This window comes from Salvelinus fontinalis, chromosome 21 (genome assembly GCF_029448725.1).
Source record: "Salvelinus fontinalis isolate EN_2023a chromosome 21, ASM2944872v1, whole genome shotgun sequence".
Lineage (NCBI taxonomy): Eukaryota > Metazoa > Chordata > Actinopteri > Salmoniformes > Salmonidae > Salvelinus > Salvelinus fontinalis.
In genome coordinates, this window is record NC_074685.1 from 46,690,171 (window position 1) to 46,701,862 (window position 11,692).

The 11,692-nt window shown below is 42.7% G+C and overlaps 1 protein-coding gene across 7 annotated transcripts in view; it reads left to right on the forward strand.

Moving 5' to 3' along the window:
• Window positions 1-9,200, forward strand: part of syk (spleen tyrosine kinase) — a 107,324-nt gene extending 98,124 nt beyond the window's left edge. For 6 of the 7 annotated variants that reach the window (XM_055875524.1, XM_055875525.1, XM_055875530.1 and 3 more), the window contains 3 exons: window positions 3,021-3,230; window positions 4,498-4,687; window positions 5,455-7,205. In XM_055875524.1, the coding sequence (XP_055731499.1) occupies window positions 3,021-3,230; window positions 4,498-4,687; window positions 5,455-5,850 (796 nt within the window). In that variant the 3' untranslated portion in view covers window positions 5,851-7,205. Of the gene's footprint in view, window positions 1-3,020; window positions 3,231-4,497; window positions 4,688-5,454; window positions 7,231-8,185 lie in introns of those variants that run through there. The other variant, XM_055875528.1, reaches the window with a different exon arrangement.
• Window positions 9,201-11,692: the final 2,492 nt, after the last annotated feature.

Consider the following 11,692-nt stretch of genomic DNA (forward strand, 5'->3'; position numbering starts at 1 on the left):
TGTAAGCACAACCTCCACCTGTGGACGTCGGGCGCTCATACCACCCTCATGGAGTCTGTTTCTGACCGTTTGAGCAGACACATGCACATTTGTGGCATGCTGGAGGTCATTTTGCAGGGCTCTGGCAGTGCTCCTCCTTGCACAAAGGCGGAGGTAGCGGTCTTGCTGCTGGGTTGTTGCCCTCCTACGGCCTCCTCCACGTCTCCTGATGTACTGGCCTGTCTCCTGGTAGCGCCTCCATGCTCTGGACACTACGCTGACAGACACAGCAAACCTTCTTGCCACAGCTCGCATTGATGTGCCATCCTGGATGAGCTGCACTACCTGAGCCACTTGTGTGGGTTGTAGACACTGTCTCATGCTACCACTAGAGTGAAAGCACCGCCAGCATTCAAAGTGACCAAAACATCAGCCAGGAAGCATAGGAACTGAGAAGTGGTCACCGCCTGCAGAACCACTCCTTTATTGGGGGTGTCTTGCTAATTGCCTATAATTTCCACCTTTTGTCTATTCCATTTGCACAACAGTATGTGAAATTTATTGTCAATCAGTGTTGCTTCCTAAGTGGACAGTTTGATTTCACAGAAGTGTGATCGACTTCGAGTTACATTGTGTTGTTTACGTGTTCCCTTTATTTTTTGAGCAGTGTATATAGTATACACAGTACCAGTCAAAATTTTGGATGCACTTCTCATTCAAGGGTTTTTCTTTATTTTTCTACATTGTAGAATAATAGTGAAGACATCAAAACTATGAAATAACATATATGGAATCATGTAGTAACCAATCAAAATATATGTTATATTTGAGATTCTTCAAAGTATCCACCCTTTGCTTGATGACAGCTTTTCACACGCTTGGCATTCTCTCAACCAGCTTCACCTGGAATGCTTTTCCAATAGTCTTGAAGGAGTTCCCACATATGCTGAGCACTTGTTTGCTGCTTTTCCTTCACTGTGCGGTCCAACTCATCCCAAACCATCTCAATTGGGTTGAGGTCGGGTGATTGTGGAGGCCAGGTCATCTGATGCAGCACTCAATCACTCTCCTTCTTGGTCAAATAGCCCTTACACAGCCTGGAGGTGTGTTGGGTCATTGTCCAGTTGAAAAACAAATGATAGTCCCACTAAGCCCAAACCAGATGGGATGGTGTATTGCTGCACAATGCTGTGGTATCCATGCTGGTTAAGTGTGCCTTGAATTCTAAATAAATCACAGACAGTGTCACCAGCAAAGCACCCCCCACACCATCACACCTCCTCCTCCGTGCTTCACAGTGGGAACCATACATGCAGAGATCATCTGTTCACCTACTCTGTGTAGGCAATTTGGACTCATCAGACCAAAGGACAGATTTCCACCGGTCTAATGTCCATTGCTCATCTCTTCTTCTTATTGGTGTCCTTTAGTAGTGGTTTCTTTGCAGCAATTCGACCATGAAGACATGATTCACGCAGTCTCCTCTGAACAGTTGATGTTGAGATGTGTCTGTTACTTGAACTCTGTGAAGCATTTATTTGGGCTGCAATTTCTGAGGCTGGTAACGCTAATGAACTTATCTTCTGCAGCAGAGGTAACTTTGGGTCTTTCTTTCTTGTGACGTTCCTCATGAGAGCCAATTTCATCATAGCTCTTGATGGTTTTTGCGACTGCACTTGGAAGAAACGTTCAAAGTTCTTGAAAATGTCCGGATTGACTGTCCTTCATGTCTTAAAGTAATGATGGACTGTCATTTCTCTTTGCTTATTTGAGCTCTTCTTGCCATAATATGGACTTGGTATTTTACCAAATAGGGCTATCGTCAGTATACCACCCCTACTTTGTCACAACATAACTGATTGGCTCAAACGCATTAAGAAGGAAATAAATTCCATAAATTAACTTTTAACAAGGCACACCTGTTAATTTAAATGCATTCCAGGTGACTACCTCATAAAGCTGGTTGAGAGAATTCCAAGAGTGTGCAAAGCTGTCATCAAAGCAAAGGTGGCTACTTTGTAGAAAATAGCAAAAAAAAAAAAGGAAAAACCCTTGAATGAGTAGTTGTGTCCAAACTTTTCATTGGTACTGTATGTTACAACTTCCCCCTGTCTTACTAATAGTGAGCGCCCAACTTTCAAACAATTTGCCCCACTCTTCCCTAACAGCAAATTAAGGAAATTCTGACGAAAGCGACAAGTTTGAGAATATTTTTAAATGAAAGAAAAGGACAGTAATGTTACCAGTTAAACAGGAAGCCAAGGTTTCATAGGCAATAAGATATTAATTTGTCATCAAAGGAGTGTAGGTATTTGGCCAGGCGAAGCGATTTCATGCTCTGACTGACTCCGCTGGTTTTGGCTGGTCTCGGAAAATAATGAGTCCTCATTGTCCGAGTTAAGACCAGGTAAAAATGTATCTGACACCAAGACAAGACCGAGACACTCAATTTGTGGTCTTGAGAACGACTGTAGACTGGCCTACAACACTGCTAGCTAGGATGCTGCAGCAGAGGTCAGACAACTAGCTAGCCTCACACATTGGGGAAATAACCTGAAATGATTGATGTCACTAATAGCATCCCTCCCTGTCAAAATAAAGGTAAAGAAAAAAAATAACAAAACTATAACCGCTAAACTTGTAACAGCTCGTATTTCAGTTGGCTAAAAAGTAGCTAGCTTCAAATTCAAGTTTCAACTTTATTTATCCCAGAGGGAAATTGGTTTTGCATCAAGGAGCACCACATAAGATGTAAAAAAAAACATATTTTAAAAAACACATTAAATCACAATGATACTGAGATACTGCACACACAGGTACTACATACAATGTTAGTGCTTCAGGCATGGCAGCCATCAAAATACTGTAAATATACCAATACTAATTATCAACATTAGCAGCAACAATAGTACAAAGTTACATAGAAGGTAAGTAAAGTGCACAATGCACATTCTCAAAAACATCACGTCAACATGATCATAAAAAATATGCTGGCCATTAGCTTTCCACTAAGCAGTGATGTCATCTCTCCATCTCCCCAGGACAGAGAAGCCGGTGGCAGTGAAGATCCTGAAGAATGACGACAACAACCCAGCAGTGAAGGAGGAGATGCTGCGGGAAGCCAACGTCATGCAGCAGCTGGACAATCCCTACATCGTCCGCATGATCGGCATCTGCGAGGCCGAGAGCCTCATGCTGGTCATGGAGCTGGCCGAACTGGGGCCGCTCCACAAGTACCTCCAGAGGCACAAGTAAGTTCCCCAGTCAGTCTCACTCTTCGGTATGTACTGTACTTCCATCAGTCTGACAATTATGGTGTAAGGCCAAATCCCAAACCTACGTTTTAAAACATCCAAACCGAATTTGTTCTAGAATATTTGTCTGTTGGCATTCATAGTTTTCGAGTTCTCACCGCAGCTAAAGCTATTTATCCATCATCACATTTAAGTAGTTGAATGGCAGCCGCCTACGCAGAATTTTTGTGAGGTGCGCGGTCAGGCTGTTCAACCCATGCAGACGGGGGTTACAGAGCCACGTAGCTATGTCACAATGGGCCACAGGACCACGCCTCAGCCTCCTAGGCTAGCACCCTATACACCAATATGGTTAAACATCCTGTCTTCACTAATACCATTTACACATCACAACCTTCCCACTCCAATATTACTTCCAGCCTTTCATGACAGATCGTTAACATTTATGCGAAGCTGGCTAAATGGTGAAGCTAGCCGGCGTACAAGTGATATTTGATTTTGGGTTCTAAGGGATTTCTTCCTTCCCTCTCCCTTAGAACCCAAAACCATAATCTTAGAGCTACACACAGAGGTGTCAAACTCATTCCATGGAGGGCCTAGTGTCTGCTGGTTTTTGTTTTTTCCTTTCAATTTGTGTCCAATTAAGTCATAGACAACCAGGTGAGGGGAGTTCCTAACTCATCAACTGAGACCTAGACAACCAGGTGAGGGGAGTTCCTAACTCATCAACTGAGACCTAGACAACCAGGTGAGGGGAGTTCCTAACTCATCAACTGAGACCTAGACAACCAGGTGAGGGGAGTTCCTAACTCATCATTTAAGACCTAGACAACCAGCTGAGGGGAGTTCCTAACTCATCAACTGAGACCTAGACAACCAGGTGAGGGGAGTTCCTAACTCATCATTTAAGACCTAGACAACCAGGTGAGGGGAGTTCCTAACTCATCAACTGAGACCTAGACAACCAGGTGAGGGGAGTTCCTAACTCATCATTTAAGACCTAGATAATCAGGTGAGGGGAGTTCCTAACTCATCAACTGAGACCTAGACAACCAGGTGAGGGGAGTTCCTAACTCATCAATTAAGACCTAGATAATCAGGTGAGGGGAGTTCCTAACTCATCAGGGACCTTAATTGATCAATCAAGTAGAAGGGAGAAGCGAAAACCTGCAGACACTCGGTCCTCGAGGACTGGAGTTTTACACCTGAGATACAGTATAATTCAGTGTTCAGTGTCACTTACAGCCATTGATCCTGTCCACAGACAGATCTCCATTAAGAACATCACAGAGCTGGTGCACCAGGTTTCTATGGGCATGAAGTACCTGGAGGAACACAACTTTGTGCACAGGGACCTTGCGGCCAGGAACGTGCTGCTGGTCACCCAGCACTATGCCAAGATCAGCGACTTTGGTCTGTCCAAGGCTCTCACAGAGGAGGAGAACTACTATAAGGTATTCAAATCAGATATAATTATTGTCGTGCCCTTACCCCCTTGGCGAAGTTCAGACTATCTGTGCCTCATCTTCTAAAGTCTATCCCCGATTTTTACTTCTAATTGTCCTGTCAGATCGATCGAATACAGTATGAAAGGAGTTTGGAACTCCTAAAAAGTTATCCTAAAAGAGGAAATGATTGGCACATCAACTGAGTTTTGACCTTATTGAACTCTAGAAAAACTCTATTGAACCTTTATTGATCCAGATAAAAGCATATTTCAAGAGAGACTCTGTCCACAATGACAGTCGGGTGGACAGTTCTACAGTAATTTCAATATAAAATAATTTCTGAGTAACAAGTAGATATCTTACTGTGATTTATTTTTGACAATTTGGAATAAAAACAAACAAAAATAGCTTCTTAGGAAAGAGCAATTTCTCAAGCAAGAATTTAGCTAGGACTTCCAGTCAGTGGTCTGAGTGGGGAGGGGAAACTGAAATCCATTCCCTGAGGTTTGTGTTGACCCTGCTCTCTAGGGTTAGGATTAATCCATTCCCTGATGTTTGATTCGACCCTGCTCTCTAGGGTTAGGATTAATCCATTCCCTGATGTTTGATTCGACCCTGCTCTCTAGGGTTAGGATTAATCCATTCCCTGATGTTTGATTCGACCCTGCTCTCTAGGGTTAGGATTAATCCATTCCCTGATGTTTGATTCGACCCTGCTTTCTAGGGTTAGGATTAATCCATTCCCTGATGTTTGATTCGACCCTGCTCTTTAGGCAAAAGGCCATGGGAAGTGGCCAGTGAAATGGTACGCCCCAGAGTGTATGAACTATTTCAAGTTCTCCTGTAAGAGTGACGTGTGGAGCTTTGGGGTCCTGATGTGGGAGGCGTACACGCTAGGGATGAAACCATACAAGGTACAGTACGTCACCATACAAGGTACAGTACGTCACCATACAAGGTACAGTACGTCACCATACAAGGTACAGTACGTCACCATACAAGGTACAGTACGTCACCATACAAGGTACATTACGTTACCGTACAAGGTACATTACGTTACCGTACAAGGTACATTACATCACCATACAAGATGCATTACGTCACCGTACAAGGTACATTACGTCACCGTACAAGGTACATTACGTCACCGTACAAGGTACATTACCTAGTACATTGGTTGTTACTTTGTTATTTAAATCATTTTCATAAAGGTTTATTTTATAATCATGCTTCGACAATTGTATAACCCCAGATTAGTAGAGGCAGACATGCTAGTAGACCTACTGTCATCTAACCCCAGATTAGTAGAGGCAGGCATGCTAGTAGACCTACTGTCATCTAACCCCAGATTAGTAGAGGCAGGCATGCTAGTAGACCTACTGTCATCTAACCTCAGATCAGTAGAGGCAGGCAGCTAGTAGACCTACTGTCATCTAACCCCAGATTAGTAGAGGCAGGCAGCTAGTAGACCTACTGTCATCTAACCCCAGATTAGTAGAGGCAGGCAGCTAGTAGACCTACTGCGTTGGAACAAAAGCCTGTCCCCCTGTGAGTCTCCAGGACTAGGATGAAATAATTCAGTTTTTATACTGACTGTACAAAACATCAAGGACACCTGCTCTTTCCATGACATAGACTGACCAGGTGAAAGCTATGATCCCTCATTTATTTCACTTTTTAAATCCACTTCAATCCGTGTAGATGAAGGGGAGGAGACAGGTTAAAGAAGTATTGTTAAGCCTTGAGACATGGATTGTGTATGTGTGCCAGTCAGAGGGTGAATGGGCACGTGCCTTTGAACGGTATGGTAATGGTGACGCACCGGTTTGTATCAAGAATTGCAACACTGCTGGGTTTTTCAAGCTCAACAGTTTCCTGTGTGTATCAAGAATGGTCATCCACCCAAAGGACATCCAGCTAACTTGACACAACAGTGGGAAGGTTTGGAGTCAACATGGGCCAGTATCCCTTTGGAAAGCTTTCAACGCCTTGTAGAGTCCATGCCCCGACATATTGAGCGTGCGTACAACTCAATATTAGGAAGGTGTTCTTAATGTTTTGTACAATCAGTGTATACAGGGAGAACAACACATCCTTTGGCCTTTATTTGACATAATGACACATTAAGTGATGGCTTATTCTAATAGTCTGAGTCCCCTGTTGTGTAGTAGCAGTCAGTCTAAGCACTTTTGCAACACGTCTGTCTGTGTCCCAAAATGGCACCCTATTCACTACGTAGTGCACTACTTTTAAAAGGGTGAATAGGGTGCCATTTAAACTAGAGCCCTGGTCAAAAGTAGTGCACTACTTTTAAACTAGAGCCCTGGTTAAAAGTAGTACACTACGTAGGGAATAGGGTGTCATTTGGGACTGCCTCTGTCTGGTATGCCATCAGTGTGTGAGTGGTGTCATCATGTCACCCTCTGTTCCCCCCAGGGCATGAAAGGAAATGAGGTGATCCAGATGATCGAGAATGGTCAGCGCATGGACATCCCCCCCAACTGTCCCCCGGAGATGTATGACCTCATGAATAAGTGCTGGACATACAAGTGAGTGAGGAAGGGAGCCCAAATTACAGATCTAGAATCAGAAGAGAATTATAACTATGAATATGAATAATATCTAACCCTGGTTCAGTAGTTAGGAGGTCAAATCTAACACTGACCTTAGGCTACAGTTTCTTCTAAAAACCTGTTCTATCTGTGGGAAGAAAATATAATCCAAAACCTTGTTACAGTTTCCATACAGTATGACAATGGAGAAAGGGAGATAGCAGAACTATCCCTTAACTTACAAGCAATATTGTGTTCTGAGGCAGTGGTGGGAAAAACTACTCAATTGTCATACTTGAGTAAAAGTAAAGATACCTTAACAGAAAATGACTCAAGTAAAAGTGAGTTACCCAGTAAAATACTACTTGAGTAAGTCTAAAAGCATCTGGTTTTAATTGTACGTAAGTACAGTGGTAGAAAAAGTACATCATTTTCATACAAAGTTAAAGTAAATGCTATACATCAAATTCCTGATATTAAGCAAACCAGATGGCACGATTTGTATTTTTAATTACGGAGACAGGGGCACACTCAGACATCATTTACAAACACAGTATTTGTGTTTAGTGAGTCTGCCAGATCAGAGGCAGTAGGGATGACAAAGTGGTATATTGACAGGTGCCATAATTCTGTCCTGCTTTAGCATTCTAAATGTAACGATTACTTTTAGGTATCAGGGAAAGTGTATGCAGTAAAAAGTACATTATTTTCTTTAAGAATGTAGTGGAGTAAAAGTTGTCAGCAATATAAATAGTAAAGTACAGATACCAAAAAAAAACTACTTAAGTAGTACTTAAAAGTATTTATACTTAAGTAATTTACACCACTGTTCTAAGGCAAAAGTGGAAATTACTATCTGGATATTATTGTTGCTTATCTGGCATCTTGTTGATGCTATGGCTCTGGTATAGTACACTATACTGTGTACTTATCGTTTGTTTATCTCCTACAGGGCGGATGACAGGCCTGGATTTGCGATTGTTGAGCCGAGACTGAGGGACTACTACTATGACATATCGTCACAATGATCGGTCACCTCAATCAGCAACCAGTGGAGTGTATAGAGCATTTGACTCTGGACCTCAGGAGATACTGTCTGCTGTGTGTGGGGGGGGTGCTAGTGTTTTGCTTTTGGCACCGGTGGCTTCTTGGGAGTTCCTCTCATTAAAAAGTGTTATTAAAACCGAGAAACCTGATCAGTATAGATTTAAAGATTGAACATATTGTAAATTGATTACAAACATCGGTTTTAAACAATGTTGGAAAGTAAAGAAAAATATATTTAAAACCACTTGATTGAAACACACAATATTTTTGTCATTTATCAGACGTTCTTATGCAGAGCGACTTACAGTTAGTGCATTCATCTTAAGATAGCTATGTGGGACCACTACATAAGTACATGTTTCCTCAATGAAGTAGCTCTCAGCAAAGCTTGTAAGGGGGAATGAGCTATTGTGGGAGGAGGGATGTTGTGGGATTATTTAAGGTAATCTTTGAAGAGGTAGTGTTTTTGGGAAGTTGGGCAGGGACTCTTGCTGTCCTAGCTTCAGGGGGAAGCTGGTTCCACAATTGGGGTGCCAGGACATAGAAGAGCTTTGAAGATTCTTTTGTTCTGTTTAATTTACTGGAAATCTTTTTTTTCTTCTCAATCAATATTGAATTTACAATAAAACAAGGAGCCTGGTGTTTTGTATTTCTTTTATCATGACTTTTTTTTTAAACTTCTCTTTATTGACATTTATAAATATTTTTATTTCATGATTCTACTGGAGTTATGTATCAAAATGCTTCCACATTTTCCTCAGGATGTTATGTTCTGTTTTCCTCATCCTGGCACATATTGTATAATCCAACGGGCGAAGATATATCTGATGTAAATGATTACATTCTGGTTAAATACATTCACTGATGAGAATTATAATTAGTGCTAAAAAAATGAATCAATACAATTATTTTAAACTGTCTCACTGTCTTTGAATTGATTTGACAAGAAATAGAACCGAGGGAGAACATTCAACAATCACCGACTGAACAAAATGAAAAAGCACTGCTCTATTAATATGCATTGCTGTACTTTTGTGTTTTATACATGGCAATTGAATTCTAAAATATATTGTCATATACTGTTGTTGTATAGCACACTGTATAGCACAATGTTAATTGAAAAGTGAAAGACTAAAGTTACATACATGGGATGCTTTAGTCAATTTCAGAATGTCTGGAATAGAAAAGGCAGAAATAAAACAATTCAATGAGCATTCGCAGTGCTTCGCAGACTATATAGGGAACACACACACCTGTTGACCATTAATTATACAACTAATATAAGGACATGACATGAGACGGGAGTAGAAATTAACGCCGGCATTGTTTAATGCGTTTCACAGGAAGAACATTCCAAGCATTTAAACGTAGGTAAGCAAGGGGGGTTACAGGTGCCCTAAAGGGACAAAACTAGAATATCAATACACAACATATTCCTCCCCCTTTACCTTTGATGACTCATAAGGAAAAAGTAAATGTTCACTGTTTTCTTTTTAACATAAATTCTCTTAATGTAAATAAATTAACTTTTCAGAATAACCTTTTCTAAATAAGGGAAAGAGGGTAGACTGCCTCAGTTCCCAGACTTAACTTATAACTAACGAGTTGTGTTGGCAAGCCGAAGCGACTGAAGATTGACCGTAGCTCTTCGATGGTTCTCTCCGCTGAGGTGCTCTTCATCACTGTGACCTCAGGCCATTTACTGTGTGCGTCAACAACGACTAAGAACATACAATCCTCCAGTGGGCCTGCATAGTCTATGTGGACTCGCTGCGAAGGCTCCTCTGGGAAGTCCCATGGGTGTAGTGGCGCTAGCTGAGGCATGTTCCTCATCTTTTGACATGCAGAACATGACCTGACCTTGTCTTCGATAGCTGCGTCCAGACCTGGCCACCAAAAGTAGCTGCGTGCAATCTCCTTCATTCACACCATGCCACAGTGCCCTGAAAGGAATTCTTCAAGCACCTGCCTTCTCAGTGGCGGCGGTATGATGACTCGAAAACCCCATAGCAAGCATACAAACTGAACTGTGAGCTTGTTTCTCCTCACTAGGTAAGGTTGTAGGCTGTCCGACATCTCTACTTCTTATCCACGAGTGACAATGTCCACGACCACAGACATCACTGGATCAGTGTGGGTGAACTTTTTCACTCGGACAGATGTAACTGGGGCGTTCGTCACTTCCTTGAGGTAGAAGATTTCATCCTGGGAGTGCTCAGTGTGTGCGACAGGTAAGGGAAGCCTTGAGAGGCTGTCTGCATTGCAGTGCTGCTCGGACCTTCTGTACTTGATATCGTACTGGTGAGCAGATAACAATAATGCCCATCGCTGCATGTGGCTGGCTGCAAGCGATGGAATGCCGGTGTGGGGACCAAATATGGAGGTGAGGGGTCTACGGTCCGTCAGCAGTGTAAATCGTCGGCCAAACAGAAACTGATGAAATTTCTTAACTCCAAACACAATGGCGAGTGCTTCACGCTCTATCTGTGCATAATTGCTCTTGGCTTTACTTAAGGTCCGTGATGCGAAAGCAATTGGCCTTTCTTCACTTGATGGCATGATGTGTGAGACAACTGCACCAACGCCATAAGGCGATGCATCACATGCCAACTGTAATGGCAAGTCGGGGTTGAAGTGGGTTAGGGCCTCTGACTGAGCTAAGGCTGTTTTCACTTTCTTGAAGGCCTCCTCACATCTGTCTGTCCACTTCCACTGTTTAGTTTTGTTCAAAAGTTAATGCAGTGGCTTTAACATGTTAGCTAGGTTTGGCACAAACTTTGCGTAGTATGTCAGTAGTCCTAAGAATGATCTCAGCTGACTCACGTTCTGTGGGGATGGAGCTTCCGCAACGGCCTTCGCCTTCGATGGCGCCTTGTGGAGCCCCGAACTGTCGATGACGTGGCCCAGGTACTCAATAGAGGGCCGGAAAAACTTGCATTTGTTCTTCCGGACCATCAGACCGTACTCCTCCAATCTCTGTAGTGTAGCGTTCAGGTTTCTCAGGTGCTCCTGCTCGTCTTTGCCGGTGATGAGTAAATCATCGAGGTAACATTGGACCCCAGTGAGCCCGCTCAGTATCTGGTCCATAGCTCTCTGAAACAAGGCCGGAGCTGAGGTGATTCCAAAAGGAAGCCTCCGGTACCTGTACAGTCCTTTGTGAGTCACTATGGTCAACAGTTCTTGTGACTCTTGGTGCACATGCATCTGTAGATAAGCCTGACATAAGTCTATCTTACTGAATTTTTGTCCTCCAGCTAAACCAGAAAAGAGGTCGTCAATGAGGGGTAGTGGATATTTTTCAGCAGTCAAGACTGGGTTAATGGTGACTTTGAAATCACCACAGAGTCTGAGTGATCCATCTTTTTTTATGACTGGAACAATGGGTGTAGCCCATTCACTAACATTCACTGGA